The 17,133-nt window shown below is 57.2% G+C and overlaps 1 protein-coding gene across 1 annotated transcript in view; it reads right to left on the reverse strand.

Moving 5' to 3' along the window:
* Positions 1-17,133, reverse strand: part of HDAC4 (histone deacetylase 4) — a 255,976-nt gene that overhangs the window by 59,969 nt on the left and 178,874 nt on the right. Inside the window, 6 exon segments of the mRNA XM_079133930.1 lie at positions 702-755; positions 758-803; positions 805-833; positions 7,580-7,652; positions 7,654-7,702; positions 13,926-14,046. Of these exon segments, the coding sequence (XP_078990056.1) occupies positions 702-755; positions 758-803; positions 805-833; positions 7,580-7,652; positions 7,654-7,702; positions 13,926-14,046 (372 nt within the window).

Below are 17,133 nucleotides of genomic sequence, written 5' to 3' on the forward strand. Positions count from 1 at the left end.
GGGGACAGGTGCTTCCTGAACGAGGTGCCTTTATGGGACTTGGAACTCCTATGCTGGGGTGCACCTGTGGGAGAGGGACTGAGGGGAGGCGCTTCTGGGCAGACGTGCCCTTGGGGACAGGGTGTGCCCTAGTGGGTCCTGGTCCTCATAGTGGGGAATCCTGGCAGGGGGTACATGCTAGGTCGCTGCCCTCAGAAAGGAGCCTGGGAGGGGTGGTGACCCTAGCTGCAGGTGTCCTGCTGGTGTCTATCACTAGATGGGGCCAGCAGCACCGAGGTACCATAGTGAGCCAGCTGAGCTCCTGTGGTTTTCTCCTGCAGCCAGAGAGGATGTCAGAACCCTCTGACTGTTCAGTGGGCAGTGGAGGGCAGGCAGGAGCAGGCAGGACCCATTAACGAGATGGGTGGTTAACCCACCTTCAAAGGACCCTCAAAAACACCTCCTGCGACACAAAAGCATGCTGCTTTCCACGCCTGGGCTCAATAGGGCAGCCGAAGCCAGGGCCCAGGGGCAGCACTTGCTTAGGCGTTCCTAGTCCTGACCCTGGTGGGAGGCCTGGCACACGCAGTGCCACTGAAGAAGACCACGCTGGCTGACCGTGCCAGGCCCAGCTGCAGGCTCTCAGAGGCACCACAGAGGAGCTGGCTGCCACAGGCAAGCTGTAGAGTGGGCAGTAGGAGCAGGCTACTTGCCTGACGTACCTGTAACATCCAGGGGACGCTTTTTTAGAGCAGTGACCACAGGCCCATCTTTCTGCGCAGGAGAGGGCTGCTCCGTCTCTCAGCCACTTTCTGCTTAAGCCTGGGACCGCAATTTCAGGTTGGGTTCAGAAGCTGTAAAGAAGGAGATATCATCACAGGCAGGCAAAACAAAATGAGAGTCAAGGGCCATCACAGCATGGCATTAAAACTGTGCACAGCGGCACATGCCTGCAATCCCAGTGGCTCGGGAGTCTGAGGCAGGAGGATTGCAATTCAAAGCCAGCCTCAGCAACTTAGTGAGACCCTGTCCAAAATATAAAAAGGAGATGTGTCTCAGGGGGTAAGTGCCCCTGGGTTCAATCCCTGGTACAAAAAAAAACCCCACACTCTGGGTAACAACCACCAACAGGGCAGTGCAGAGGCAGACCTCTGTGGGCTACGTTACTCCACCGTCAGGCCCGAGCGCACACAGCACGTCAGAAGCTTGCAGAGTGTCTGCAGGACGGGGCAGGGTCATGGGGTGCCCATATGTGGGAAGGGAGCCCACAGTTCAGCAGGAGATGGGGACTGAGGCTGCTGATTTATTGGGCAGGGTCCAGTGTGGGTGATGGTCATTCGGTGGCAATGTCCCTTAAATAACCTCCTCCTAGATCATTCGAGTGCACCTTTACATAGCACTGCATTTAGAAATCTGAGCAAAACTGACTGCAACAGGGGCCCTCAAGGCTGTGGCCTGTGACTGTTATAATGACTTTTCCAATCACATGCCTCCCTTTCACCTGCAGACGTCCACATCCCAGTTCAGACAACAATGGCCTCCATGGAGGCCAGCGAGACCTGAAGCAAGAGGTGCTGCAAAAAACCTCATATGATGGAGGACACCCAAGCCCATTTTCTGACCTGAGTGTCTTGCTAGTCACCCTTAGCTGTCTGTTACCTTGCACAGCCCGTGTGGGGCCTGTCTTAGTTTCTGTCAGAGCTCTCCTTGTGTGGACCGAGCCATCTGCAAACCTGCATGCTGGAAGCCCACAGTGGTTCCCAGTTCCTCTGCGTGGGAACCAGGTCCATCAAGTCGCAGTCTGAGTGGCCCCGCTGGGAGCACCAGCAGAGAGGCCCAGGACTCACTGCAGCCTCTGGCGTGGCCTCTCCCAGGCTCTAGAGCTGACTCCTGGACTCCTCTCCTTCTGCCACTTGTGGATTTGCTAATTAGCAAGATGACCACCTTTTCTCAATCAGCCCCCTGCTGCTCTTGATCTTCTGGAAAGGGAAATTCCCTACTTTTGCTGGAACCAAGCCCAGTGGACTCCATCACTGGGGTAGCAGCTCCCGCCTGGTCTGTGTTATGCAGACAACTACCAGCCTCTTTCACTTGGAAGTAGGTCAGCAAAGGACGCCTGGGAAATAGGTCTTGGAGAAATGGAGGTTGTGTTCACCAAGGTGCCAGGACTTGCCAGGATCCTCAGCCTGCTCTGGGGGGGTGCTGACCCACGGCAATAGGGTCTGTCTGCTTCATGGCATCTCTGCACAGAGCAAGTTGCCAGTTCACTTGGATGGCAGAAGATAAAGGCTTCAAGGATGAAAGAGCCTCTCTGTGGGCCACAGGACCAACCTCTGTTTAACGAGTGTTCTGAGCAGTTCCGACTCATGCACACCACTTCTCTATTTATGTTTCTTACTTACTTAGAAGCCAAACAAAGGAAGCCCAAACCTACTGGCTACTAGGCAAGGAAACAACACTCCCTCCCACACCAAGCTCTCAGCTGAAGCCCGTTAGGGTACCTGCAACCCCTTGCTGGGTCTAGAGACAGAAATGACACATCACAGAAGTAGCCTTTGAGATCTAAGGTGCGGGGACTCCCACGGACTGGAACATGGCTGTCCATGGCCCTGTGCGGGAGGTCTTTTCTCCAGGAGCTACCCTGATAACCTTGGAACAGCCAGTGTGGCATCATGAGACAGTGTGACAAGGACATTCTGAGTTGGCCACAGACTAGCTGTGCTATTGTGGATCATCATAGTGATCTCCTCCAGGCCCTGCAGGATGGCATGGAAGTCACCTCAAGGTCATAGCTCTGACCAGGTCACCAGGTGGCAGATCCTGTCCCTCCCCCATCTACTTATGTACCCTGCTATGGTCTGAAGTCTCCTACTTTGACTTGCGGAGTCTACAGGGTGACTTCTGTGCCCTCTAACCTCCTGCAGCAGCCTCCTGTCCTCTGGCTCTGTTCAGAGTCCTAGGCTCCCTGATGCCCGCCTCCACATGTGGCACACCATGCTGGCAATTCACCTGCGTCCTCACCTCTCCACTGACTCTGCACCACAACCCACAAGGCCTCCTGGGTTCTGCTCTGCTCCCGAAGGGCACTTGCTGTCACCACGAGGCAGACCCAGGGCAGGGCACACTGCCTCTGCCTGCACCTGCCCTTCCGAGCCAGGTCTGCTACGGTCGTGCAGGACCCAGGGTGTGTAGAAGGGAGGGCTGGCACCACTAAGTACTTCAAGAGAGTGACCTGAGAGCACCGACCCCCAGGGTCCTCTGGAGCCAGCCTGCATGCAGCATGATCGTAGCCAACGAGAGGCTGGGGGCCACCACTGTGGCACTGGCAGGGGATGGGATGGCCAGGGCCCTGCCCTGTGGAACCTACTGGACCAGCAGTTCATGCTGCGGGCTGGGGAGAGGGCTGTGCCAGCAGGCAGATGGACCTTCCTTCCCAAGACACCAAGAAGCCCATACTAGTGCCTACAAACGAAGGTGCAGCTGCGCTGCTCAAGGGCCACCTTGCGTAGGCTCCAGTGGGCTGTGAGGGCTTCCAGCGCTAGGTGTTGCTGAGACCACGGGCCTTGCCAGCAGCCATGTCCTGCTCCCAACCCTGACTTCCTCTAGAAAAGACTTGTTCTCCAGCCTCCTCTGGTCTGGGAAGCTCTCCAGCTGAAAGGAGTTAGACTTCCAGGAGAGATCCACCATTCCAGTGAGTCAAATATTCTTCCTGAAAGACCACTTCTGCAAGGTGGCCCAAGTTCTGGACACAGGGGGTCTCCTCCTGGCCAGTGAGAGCAGGCATACACGAATCACGTGGATGCTAGCTTAATGAAGCAGCCCCTTCTGATGCCCTTGAGGTCCACACTCACTCCAGCTCCACTGTGGCCAGGTGGGGAGGAAGTGGGAACTGTCCTGTGACTCCCCCTCAGCTGCAGGGAAGTGAAGCAGCAGCAAGAGGCCCATCCAGACAGAGGCTCCCAGTGAGCAGAGGCGCAGAAGAGGGGCAAGCAGGGCTCCACCCGGTGGAGGTGGCAGCCAGGGCTGTCTCACCTCAGAGGCAATCGAGTGAGTTACCAATAAGGCAGAAGAAGCCTCTCTCATCTCGACCTTGCAATCCCTCCCAACCCCAGCGCCTGCTTCTGCCAGTCTCAGGAAGCCTGCTCTTCACCAGCTCTGATGCCTGGCACACCCAGGCTATGAATGGCTTTTCCCTGAGTTAGTCACAGCCCAGAACACACCCTTGGAAGTGGGATGTGTCCTTGTGGGTCAGGTGTGCAATGGGAACAGGAGAGCAGCAGGCCCGGCGGCAAGGCCGCGGTGCTGGCTGGATGTAGGTCCAGCAGCCATCAAGGAGGGCCCACGGGCAGAGGAGCAGAGTGCCTGTCGGCATCACGCAGGCCAGGGGTCAGAGAGCGAGGGGCATGCTGTGCCACTTCTGCTGTCCCTGTGGTCCACAGGCAGAGGAAGCTCTGAAGAGAGACAGGAGGACAGCAGGAAGGTGCTGAAAGAGGGGGGCAGCTGGGATCTTCAAACAGAACACAAGGACAGAGAGAGGAAGTGGGGGACAATGTCCAACACTGAGCTTAGCAAGACCAGGAATCATGAGCAGAATATCCTAAGACACACTCCTCACTCAGGAGGAGTGAACACCACAGGTTCACACAGCCCAGTGACAAGCAGCAGACCCTCTTGGAGGTCCTGTATGGCTGCAGAGTTCTGGGGACACAGGATCAGGCTTGAAAATGGCTCAGGATCCTGCAACAGCTATTCAAGGGATGATCCTACAGGAAGATGACTCCCACTCCCAGCTGAGCCAGCACCGGCCAGGAACATGGCAGCACTGTGCTCCTGACATGCAGTCTCCAAGGCTGACCCTCCCAGCAGGAGCAGAGGTGCCGCCCGAGGCATAGGGCAGACATGTGTGGAGCAAGCAGAACCAGGGAAGACCCTGTGGGGCAGGGCTGGGTGGAGGCAGCCGGGCTGGAGGTGAACCGCCCACAGCAACCAGACCCTGGAGCAATGTCCCCAGGCCAGAGCAGAGCCGGGGATGGCGCAGAGCCTGACAGTGCAGAGGGGCCTCCTCTGGCTGCCATTAGCAACAGGCACGCAGACAGCTGAGCAGGAGGAGAGCATAGTCAGCTCCACCTCCGTCACCCACAGGACAGCTGCCTTCCTGTGCAGACTTCAGGAGGTGGGGTTGAGACACTACCGTCCGGCTGAAATAAAAAGGCAGTTCTAAAGGCCAATGACATGTTGGAATGCAGTCTCCACACCTGTCCAAAGTGCCCCCCAGGACTGCGTCCCAGAGTCCTGCAGATCTAACCATGTAAGCTACAGGAGGAAGAAGGGAAGCTGCCAAGCTCCACCAAGTGACGGCTGGAGAGCACAGGGTGGCTCAAGACCTCCCTCGCCAGCCCACAGCTGGAAGGGAAGCAATGTTCGCTGACCAGTGCAGGGGTGGGCTGCTCCTGTAGACGTCTACTGGGGCAGTCTGATGGAGGACACTTGCAAAACTAAGTTGGCTTTCAACAGTGGAAAAGCACCCAACGACCCAGATGCCCAGGGACCAAGTGCCTCGTGGAGACAACACTCCTGGTTAAGCCCCTGACAGCCCGTGGCTGTGGCTTCCCCGTCTCTGAGATGCACACTGAAGTTCAATCTCCTAATTCAATGGCTGGAAGTGTTTGCAGGTGGGCCCGGAAGGTAGTCAGGGTTGGATGAGGTGAGGAAAAGAGGAGCAGAGTCCTGGGGTGGACCTGCTGCCTCACCATGACGCCCTGCCATGTTAGCCGCAGCAGGATGGCCCCACCATATGCCAGCGATGCTGCACCAGGCTCGTGAACTTCCCAACACACCCTTCTTAATACATTCTGGCCTCAGGTACTCTGTTACCCCAGAACGGACTAAGACACGACAGACTGCAGACAGAGCCAGTCCGCGGGTGTCTGCCTTAGTGATACAAACGGTCCCTGGTACATCTGATCTTCATGGCTGCATTTAAAAGGTACAGGGTAAAGAGGCTTCAGAAGCTCAGACAGGTCATCTGTGAGGCTGCCCAGAAGTAGTGGGAGGGTCCAGGCCCCTCCTGACCTGGGACCCTAAGCCAAATTCTGGTGGGAGAGGCTGGCCCCCAAGTGCAGATACTCCTGCGCCAGTCAATGTGGAAAAGGACCCCACCCAGACAGAACTGGGCAAGGGCCCAGAGAATGACTCTGGAGCCCAGACTTGGTCCCTAGTTCTGTGCTCACGAAGGTGGTGAAGGCCTCAGGGGAGAGGGTGAGCCAGGAGCTGGAAGATGAGCCTGAGACCCTACAAAGCAGGACACACCTGCTGGTCAGGAGTGGTCACAATGCTGGTTATTTGTTTCCATACGGTACTTCTCTCAGCTGAGTAGAGTGGCTCCTGCCTGTCCCTGCTGAATTGTGGTCAACAAGGGGAGGATCTGGGGACGCTCAGCCAGGCAGGGACAGTCACTGGCTGCCGAGGGTCAAGTCATTCCTAACCGCAGAGGGAATGAAAGCAGAGAGCACATGGTCAATAGCTCACCAGCTTTCCCACAGTCTCAAGGAGGCTGCCTCCCAGGTGCACTCTGCAGAGGACAAGTGAAGGCCCAGAGGGGCACAAGGAGGCTCCCACAAGCACAGTGCATAAGCAAAGGAGCCAAGAAGGACTCAGGCAAGGGGCCTGGACTCTCAGGCCCAGTGACCGTGGCCCCTGAGTGTGTAAAGGTGCAGGCAGCCTGCAAGTCCTTTCATGAGGGAGGCGAGACACCTGAGAAGGCACAGGTATGAAACCGCTTGTCCACCACTGCAGCACATGCTGACCACGTGAGGAGCCCGTTGCACATGTGTATGTCCCATAGGACGGAGCGACTGGCTCTGCTGAAGCCGTGCCACGTCACCCTGGGGCACAGCATGCTACCCCAGACACCACGCCACCCAAGGCTGACTGCACCAGACGGGAAAGCAGGTGAGCCCAGCTTCCCACACGTTGCCTTTGCTCGGGTAAAGTAGCAGTGTGATCAAGTCCTTCCATACATTTCATGCCCAGAACTGCCTGGAATTCTGTGGGAACACAGAAGCTGTGCGTCATAAAATAGTTGTGTCCCTCAAAACCTCATCCCCACAAGCAGCCCGTCAAGACGGGCGCCATGGAATTCCCCGTGCCTGCAGTCTGCAGTCTGCACCTGCAGCCCCCCCCCAAGGCACACCCTTCTTGGGCCCTGCCCTTCTCTGGGTCACTGCCCAGCTCTAAGTCACTGCCCAAGAGCATCCTGGCAGCCTTGTCAGATGCCCAGCGCCGTCTCCTGCTTCTAGAAGGGTCTCGATGTACCCTTCTTGCTCCTGCTTGGAACAGAACTCCTGCACCTGGCGTGACCAACCCAGGATGCCCTCACAGGCCAGGGCGAACCTTTTCCACAGTTCCGGGAGCAGGTGGTCCCCCCGGAGCTGTTTGTTCTGGTAGGGTCAAAAGGTCAGGCTTGGGAGAAATGTTCGGCGCTGGTGCTCTGATGAGAAAAGCATTCTGCTCAGCAGCATCCTGCATGTGGCTGGGCATAGGTGGGGTGGCGGTGGCCAGCGTGACAGGGCCCCAGCCACAGCAGACCTTGGCACTGGACCTGTCTTCCTAAGAGGGAAGTCGTCTTTGGCGTCACTACATTCCCAGGACGGGTGGTTGTAGGAGGCCGACACCACCGCTCTGGGGCGGAGAACTCTGGTCAAGGGAACTGTGCTGCGTCTTCCTGGAGAAAAGGAAAGAGGACACTCAGCTTGCTGAGGGCATCCCCTGAGCCCCTTCTTTAGAAGCCCTCTGTGGCCTCAGTAGCAGCCCCTCTCCTCCAAAGCACAGAGAACAGCTGGCCGACAGCGCCACAGCCTATCCTCTGCTGCCCAAAACTGCTCCTGAGACCCCTGTGCTGGTCTGCTCTCTGACCACCACGGTCATCACTGGCCACACAGAGGGTCTGTCCTCAGGGTACAGAGCAGGGGAAGATGGGGGCTCAGGCCTCACCGACCCTAATGAGGTCGCAGTCATTTGAGATGGGGTTGGGGTGGTCTGCAGTGGCACTGGTGGCTTCTGGCATTGGCTTCGCCTCACTGAGAGCAGGAGCCCTTGGGACTTCTCTTCAGCAGAAAACCTTCACCCACGGAACCTGCCCTCACCCCAGTCATCTGCCACCTCCCTTCCCTTGGGCAGGGACAGGTAGGCAGCAAAAGCAAACAAACAAAAACCCACACCTTCCCCAAATGGCCAGGAGTCACCCAGAAGCCCTAAATATGGCAGGCAGCAGTGGGCTGGCTGGCAGATGCTTGAGTGAAGAGCCAGAGTCAGGAGCTGGGCCGTGAGGCCCTCCGAGACAGCCGCCACAAGACCTTTCTGGACACCTTGCAGTGAGTCCTGCCCCTGAACACCAACAGTCTTCTACGTTCTACGGGCCTTTAAATGGCATAATCTGCTTAATGACTGGAAATAAGCTGGCCAGCTTTCTTGTTTAGAATTTGTAGATTATTTATTTGAGTACACAGCAGTCCACACCCCAGGCACCTGGCACTGAGTCCCCAGCGGGAGCTCCTTAGTGCACCCAGCTGTATTTTCAAACACTGGGAAGTGCAGAACGTGCTGAGGGGTCCCTGAGACAAGCTCACTGGCCTGGCCCTGGCCGGGCTTCGGGGCCAGCCCAGCTGCCCACCCTGGGAGTAGCTCCAGGGCCCTCGAAGCCACGCAGCTCCAGGCCACGCCTCCAGGCATGACTCTGCTCTAAGGAGACCTCTTCCTGTCTCCCCACAGGGTGGTCCTGAGGTACAGTCAAGGCCGAGAGTCTGGGGCTGGGCTGGGGACAGGTGTGCATGCAGGGGCTGTGGCCTCTTCCCTGGAGTTCCCCTGGACACCTGGGCCTCCTCTCCAGACCCCGTCGCACAGTGACGTCACAGTCTGAGTGTAACACCATCTCTCCAGAACTGCACTGTGAGCAGCGCGGCCTTGGCTAACCCAGACTTCTTTACTGCTACGTGGCAACCTGGGCCTTTTCCATTCACTTTCTCTTTCTCTTTAGTAAGAAAGAGAGCGACCACGCTCACATTATCTGAGTTTAAGAGACAGTTACTCACACAGCAACAAGTCACTTCGACGTGACAGTGCATCGTGAATGTGACACGCCTCGTGACAGCCCCCCACCTGCAGGGCAGGGCTCTTACAACTCAGAGTTGATGCCCTGGCTGCTGAAGACCTGAGGATCCCCCTGCGTTGTGTGAGGTGCCATCCGCGTTCAGACCTTCAAGTCGGCTGCAGCAGGAGGTGGCTAAACACAAACGGCCACTGGCTGCAGCTGCAGAAGGGCCCTGGGTCACCAGGCTGCCCACCGGCCCAGCGGCCCTCAGGAGGGTGCCCTCATGGCCTCCTGATCTACAGGAGAGCAGCTGTCATGGCACTCGGCAGCCCCCAGAGCTGCTGCCCGAGGGACCCAGCCCGCCCCGGGGACAGCATGGTGCCCAGCCCAGCCACGCCACACCCGGCAGCAGCTCTCGGGAGGACCTGCATGCACAAGCAGAAGCATAACCAGCCCTAGTAGTGCACATTTGCCCCCCACACACCCTTGTGTGGCCCACCACGTCAGATACACACTTCTGCACGCACCAGCCCCCAGGGCAGCAGAGCAGAGAAGCTGCCTCCACCCGGCTCATCCCTGACCAAGGATTCCCCTTCCCTTCTGCAAACTCAAAGCCAACCGGGCACTGGCTCACAGAAGTCTGGCCCGAGGCTGCAGTGAGTGGTGTGGAGAGGCCGCCCGAGGCTAGAGTGCATCCCAGCGCCACCACGGTGAACAGGGTCGGCACGTTCGTGAGCAAGACCCAGGGCGCCCCGGCGCTGCAGGGGACAGAGGAGCTGCTCTGCGTCCTTCCTGAACAGGGCCTTGGGCGTGGTTGAGAGCACAGAGGCGGCCCTGGAGCCTGGGAGCAGGCGCCCGCTGCGTCAGCTGTGCCGCCACGGAGCAGGCACGACGCTCCTGTGAGCCCAGCACGCTCAACAGAAGTACGAGGAGTGGCGGCGGCTTAGCCTTCTAGCTGCCCCGCGACAGTGAGGAGAGGAAGCGTGGAGCTGCTCCTCGCCGTCTCCTCACCCTGACCCTGAACTCCCTCCCTAGTGGGCGCCGCACCTCCTCCACTGCCTGAGCCCGTGTGCCCGCCTTGGGCACTCCCAGTGCACCAGCTGAGCTGTGCAGGCTCGGTGCCCACAAGTGGACTGTCTTGCTGGACAGCACGGTCCACACCCGGACTCCCTGCTCAGGGAAGCCTGGCAGCCTGCCTGCGGGAAGGGCACCTGCAGCCGCTCCGCCTGCTCCTGTTCCGTATAACCGGAAGCGGCAGGTACAAGTGGGTCCGCCATCTACATGCTGCCGAGCCCCCCAGGCCATGGCAGGGTCACGCTGGTCCTCCCGCTGCTGCGCAGTCCTGGGGCAGAGATGCACCCTGCTCGTTGGATGTCTTACCTGTTGGCCACTGGTGGTCACAGACAAAGCTGCACTGACCACAAGAGTGCCAGGCTGGGTCTGGGTGCGCTGCGCTTCCTCCTGGCAGACACCAGAGCACACTGCCGGGCAGGGCAGGCGGCACTGGCCTCAGGAGAAACCGCCCAGCTCGACCAGTGGGGCTGGGGTGGAGGCCCATCCCTGACCTCAGAGCTGAGCCAGCCCAGAGGGTGAGTGGCCAGCTCCCTGTGTCTTCGAAGACTCCCCCAGGGCAGGCAGACCTCCTGTGATCGCTGGCCGCCTGGGCCTAGTCTGGGGAAGAGCCTGTTCCCATGGCCTGCCCCCCCCCGCCTGTCTGTAGCAACCAAGAGTGCAGGAGCCCTACCAGCCCCGTGTCCCACGCACGGGGTGTCACTGTGCCCTCCCGTGTGTGCCCTTGGCCCTTGGAGTTCCTTTTAAAGGAGCTTCTCTTTCTATTTCAAAGCGAAGGTTTAGAAGTTCCAGATTCTGATGAAGTGAACGCTTCAAGTCTGGGTGCACGGCTGCTGTGGCGCCACCGCCTGCCTCCCTCAGGTGGCCGCAGATTCCGTGTGCCCGTCAGATTCTCCCAGCTCAGCTCTGGGCTGTCTGACTAGCTCTGAGCCAGCCCTCAGGAGCGTGGCACTCAGCGCGAAGGAGCTGTTCCCCACCACATATGCACGCGTGCACTTCACGCCTGGGGTCCTCGCCAGACAAAGCACAGCCACCAAACTCAAGGAGAACAAGCCTGTTGCCTGGCGGACACCCTTGAGCTCAAGTACCCCCTGCCCCCGGCCTGTGAGTGCCCCCCACCTTTCGGAGTAGAGGGGACACTCCCAGGCACTAAGCCCAGGGTGGGCAGGCTTGTTCAGGGAAGCACTGCTGGGGAGGGCGTCCCTGCTCACTGGGGTCTTCCTGTCTCCCCTCCTTGCCCCCAGGAACCCCTTGTTCACCCACCCTCCTCACTAGAAGCCCTGTCCCCAGCCCCTCGTCAAGTTCCTTTGCCCAGAGGCTCCCAAGATGCCCCTTCCCAAGGGCCCCTGAACCACAGGAGGGCCCACTTCCCCTGGCCTGTCCCCACCAGGCCTTCTCTCGGTCCCACCTCCCCCGAGCTGGCCATCTGTCCACGTCACCATGTTTACCCTCCAGGGCTCCCACTTCCTGCCGTGGTGCCTGCCTCTGAGGGCTCCCTGTGCTGCCCGCCCTGCAGGATGAGGGTCTCTCATACTTCAGTCCCTCCTGTCCTGTGGGCAGATCTGGCCGTATTCCTCTTGACCCTGCCATAGGCTGCCCACTCCTGGGTCCCCCGCTGTGACTCGCCTTGCCCTCCCAAGTGCCAGTCTCTGTCCTCTGCTCCCCTGCCTGGCACACCCCGTCCCAGCCGGGGCACAGAGCCTTGGCATGCAAGACCCCAGGCCGGCTACTCCAGTTGGACCTCAGAGCGAGCCCTGGCGTGTGGTCCGCCACCACTGGCCACTGGCATTTCTGAGTCCTCCCCCTCACAGGCCTGTCCTTGCAGCTGTTGCCTGCGGCATCCTGCCCCGTGCTCTGCTCTGTGTGGCTCTGCGTCACCAGAGGGAGTGAACCTGCAGCCCGGGGCCACAGCACGGGGGTCGGGGGGCAGTCCTGTCGGGGCTGCTGCGCCGGGCCTGGCAATCGAGGCCGGCGGCCTGCCCTCTGGCACGGATCCTCGTCTGCTTTGCTCTGGGTTGAACCAGGGGGTGCTCGGGCTCACAGCCACACCCAGCCCCTGCTTTTCGTTTTGAGACAGGGCATACTGAGTTGCCGAGGCTGGCCTGGAGCTTGCCATCCTCCCGCCTCGCCTCCCAAGCTGCTAGGTGACAGGCACACAGCATCACGCCCGGCTAGATGTTCGTTCTGAAGCTCAAGGGCTGCTCGTTGTTTACCAATGGATTACTGATTACATTTTGATTTTATTGGAAACTACTGTCAGGCTGGGCTGGGCTCAGTGGTAGAGAGCTTGCCTTGCACGTAAGAGGCACTGGCTTCGATCCTCAGCACCACATAAAAATAAACAAAGGTATTATGTCCATCTACAACTAAATTAGAAAAAAACCTATCCTGTTGTTTCTTCTCAGTAACAAAATGACCCTCGAGAGCTCAGAGAACTGCATTTAGAGTGGCGATCTGCTCTGTGTGATCGCTGGGTGAAGCCCCTTCATTCTGCCCCAGCAGAGCGGCCAGGCTCTGCGAGTGAGGCCCAGGGACTCCCGAGTTGGTGAGTGGGATTTCCAGGCTCTCTGGGCTCTCTGCCCATCTGGCTCTGGTAAGTCTGTACTATAAAAATAATAAAAAACACCAAGGTGCTTGTTGACTTGCCTAGGAATTGACAGAATATGGCAGAAATTTGGTAGCTGTGACAGACAACTAGGCCAGCATGCCAGTGCGCGTGGTTCCTATCGTGCAAATGAGAAATGAGGCAAAGGCCAGGAACTCCATCAGTAAATTCCTTCTTCACAGAAGAAATATGATTGGTCAACAGATACAGGAAAAATGTTCAACTCTCTAGCAATTAGAGAAACGCAAATTAAAACTACACTGAGATTTCATCTCATTCCAGTCAGAATGGCGATTATCAAGAACACAAGCAACAATAAGTGTTGGCAAGGATGTGGGGAAAAAGGTACACTCATACATTTCTGGTGGGGATGCAAATTGGTGCAGCTACTCTGGAAAGCAGTATGGAGAGTCCTCAGAAAAATTGGAATGGAACCACCATTTGACCCAGTTATTCCACTCCTCGGCATATACCCCAAAGACTTAAAATCAGCATACTATGGTGACATGGCCATATCAATGTTTTTAGCAACTCAATTCACAATAGCTAAATCATAGAACTGACCTAGGTGCCCTTTGACAGATGAATGGATAAAGATAATGTGGTACATATACACAATGGAATATTACTCAGCCATAAAGAAGAATGAAATTATGGCATTTGCAGGTAAATGGATGGAACTAGATAGAGAATATCATGCTAAGTGAAATAAGCCAACCCCAAAGAACCAAAAGTCAAATGTTTTCTCTGATATGTAGTTGAAACGCATAATAAGATGGGGGAACAGAAGTACTTTGATCACACAAAGGAAATGAAGGGAAGGGAGGGGGAGGGAATAGGAAAGAGTAGAATGAGTCAGACATCACTTTCCCATATTTGTGTTTGAATACACAGCCAGTGTGACTCCACACCACCTACAACCACATGAATAGAAAGTCACCCTCCATTCATGTATGATATTTCAAAGTACATTATACTGTCATGTAGAACTAAAAAGAACTAATTAAAAAAAAAAAAAAAAAAAGGCCGGGGACAGTGGCCGAGTGCTGCCCAGGAGAGCTGCCGTGCTCTGCAGCCCGGGCCGTCTGGACCACCCCTCCCATCACACAGGGCTCCCCAGCCTCAGGAGGAAAGGACTGAGTCCACGCACACCTGCCACGAACTCGCGGCCTCAGGACTTACCCGTACCAGTAGCGGGGGTCGCTGGAAATGCACTGGTTCAGGTTACGGTGGGCCAGCGCCTTCTTCTTATTGAGGACAAACTCCTGCAGCTTCATCTTTACCTCTGTGCTGGCCACGGCACCTGGCAAGTGAGAACAGAGGGTGAGGCGCAGGGGAGCAGCCGGGGTCTGGGAGCGCGCGGGGCAGGGGCCTCTGCGCGGCGAGGCCAGGCCGGGAGCAGAGGGAGCGCGGCCCGCTCCGGCACAGGGCGCCCAGGGCGGCTGACTGCTGGCTGACAGCACTTCCCAGGCACGGACGCCCTGCCTAGAAGCGGGCCCTGCGCCGAGCAGGGCACGTGCTGCCTTCTCACTGCTGCAGGGGACGCTTGGCAGGGGCGCAGGTGCCCAGGGCCAGGCCAGGGCAGCGCTCCTCCATGGGAGGCTGGCGCAGTGCCTGCAGACACGCAGCAGCGCGGCCTGCACGTCCAGGGGTGGCTCTGCCACAGTGGCGGAGGCAGAGTTCGTGCTTGTGGTGTGGTGACTGCTGCTCAAAGCCACCCTGAAGAGACGCCGGCCTCCGGCCCACAGCCCTCCGCACCTGCCCTGTCCTGAGGGCGCGGTGGGCACTGCCCTGGCCTGGTGTGGCGCCCGGAGCACGTGTCCTGCAGGAGGCCTCTGCTGCTGCGAGAAGCCATGTGAACGGACGCCCGTCAGGGGGCCTTGCTGCCATGTTCCGAGTGACCAACTTCACACCCCCAACCTCTCTCCACGGCGCTTTCCAAAACGTACCCACCCACCTAGCACCAGGGGTGCAGACACCCTGCTCTCCCGACTCGGGGGCACCCTGGCATGGAGGGGCCGTGCCTGGGTCTGTGCACACACATTTACCCACTGGAGCTGTGTGACTTCTCAGGATGGCAGAATCATCGAGAACCTGCTGTGTGCTAGCCCTGGCACACTGGAACCCAGGGGGAAGCCCCAAGGGGCCCGTCTGCAGAAGGCACAGAGGTGGTCAGGTGCGTCTCAGGTGAGGGGAAGCTGGCCTCAGCTGGAGGCTGTCCAAGAGGACATGTGCGCATATGCCTTGTCTCGCTTCTTCCGGAAACTTGGGTGTTCCGATGCTCACGTGCTGCTCTGTAGAGTCTGCTCTGCATTTGCCTTTGTGACTTTCACCATTTCCTTGAGGTTTTACAACTGGTTTTCCTTTCCAAAGTTTGAAAAGCAAAATTTTCAGGGCTGGGTGGCATAGCTCAGTGGCAGAACATTTGCCTCAGCATGTACGAGGCTCTGGGTTCAATTCCCCCTATTACTCGCCCCCCCCCAAAAAGAAGTTTGATTTAAAAAAACATTTTTAGCTTATCCTTACTGCTCTGGTGGTGGGTTTTAGTCAGTTATTTGCTAATATTACTTTTCCACGTTTCACTGACGTACTTGCTATGGATCCTGATGGACATTTTGTGAGAAATCGCTAATAAGCTATGAACATCATTAGAGAAATCTTTTCCTGGCCACCTTTACCACACAGCCTGGAACTTCGTCACTCAGAAATGCAGTCTTGTGTCAGCTGCACATACTTCTGAATCCTGCACAACAGAACCCTAGTGTGGTTTGTCTCAGTGGGACTCCCACAGGTGGACAAAGGTCCACCGGCAGTGGGCTCTTAAAAACAGAGTCCTGCAAGGCTGTGGCAGGACCTGAATCCAATCAACCAGGGAATATAGGGAACGTTAACTAAGTGGCCGGACGCAGTCTCAGAGGGTCCACACAGAACAGGCTGTGGCTTCAGGGCCATCTCAGACCTGAGGACAAACTTCACCACTCAAGAACAGCTGTGTGGGGTCCCCAGGCCCAGGCTGTCGAGCACAGGGCTGCATCGGGGTGCATCCTCTCTGCCATGAGCCCTGGGACCCAGGCAGTGCAGCCTTGGCCATGGAGTTCACACAGACCTGGCCCCAGGAGGTCGAGGGCCAACTTCAGCAGAGTGTAGTCTGGCCTGCCGGCCTCTCCGTCTGATGGGACCTGCCAGAGGATCACATGCTTGGAGATGTGCACACCCCAAACCCAGACATGGGCACTCTGGCCCTGAACACAGGCTGGCATGGGCCAAACAACCCAAAGGCAGGCCTTGCGCAAGCCGTGCTGAGGGAGGCACCGGGGCGAGGGAGTGCGGGCCAAGGCCACGGGGAGCAGCAGAATGGGCAGAGGCACAGCTGCCGGATGGCATGAGCTCACTGGGAAGACCGGGAGGGAGGGAGGGGCTGTCTGCTCTCCCACCGGTGAAGTGCTGGGCATTTTAATGGCACCAGCCAGTGCTAACAGCGTGAGGAAGGGGTCAGGATGCATGATGGCGATGGCAATGGCAATGACGTTGACGGTGACGACCACCCAGATGGCCAGTGAGAGGGGATGACCTTTCAGGTCCTTCCAAAGGACGGGTGCAGAAGGCCCCTGAGGACAAGAGCAGAGATCACCAGAAGCCCCAAGACTCCAGCAAGCCCAAGCCAGGTGTCACTGGCCTGGGTCCTTGGAAAGGGACCCCCGAGACGGACACGGCAGCCCCCCGCAGGCCTGCCGCAGGGACCAGCACAGCAAGCACACCTGCGGCTTTCTAAGCACAAAAGGAGCCGCTCTGCGTTCTTCACGGTTCACAAGCATTTGAAAGGACTGTGACCCCCATCCCGTCTCCCTATCCCTACATATACTCATCCTCCCAGATTTCCCTCTTTAGGGAAAGTTCCAGGAAAAAAAGTCACTAAACAGCACATTTCTGCCACATTTCCTGCCACTCAACACTTGACAGGTTCTGCTGGAAGGTTATCCTCCCTCTTGGGGCCATAGGTGTGGCATGTCTCCATGTGTAGTTGCTCTTTAATATTAATAATCAATATATCATTAGAAACTTATTGGAAAGGTTTTACTGTACTGGGACACAAAATAGTACGCAATAAAAATTTAGTAATAATACCTATATAAAATATATGAAAATAAACAACTGTAGCCATGCTTGAGTTAAAAGGAGCCTGGGATTGCTTTAGTATGATAATTTCTAAATATAGATGGATAAAGAGGCATTCCTCTGAGCTTGGATGTGGTGTTTAGCCTTTGTTGCTTTCCTAGTTTTAATAATTGAGTCTAGAGATACTTTACATAATAAAAATATTTAGGTTAGTCATAAATATAATTTGTGTTTTTCTATGTTTAGTCTATTTCTGCGAGAATCAAAATAAGAT

Source organism: Sciurus vulgaris (genome assembly GCF_902686455.1).
Source record: "Sciurus vulgaris genome assembly, chromosome: 3".
NCBI classification, from domain to species: domain Eukaryota; kingdom Metazoa; phylum Chordata; class Mammalia; order Rodentia; family Sciuridae; genus Sciurus; species Sciurus vulgaris.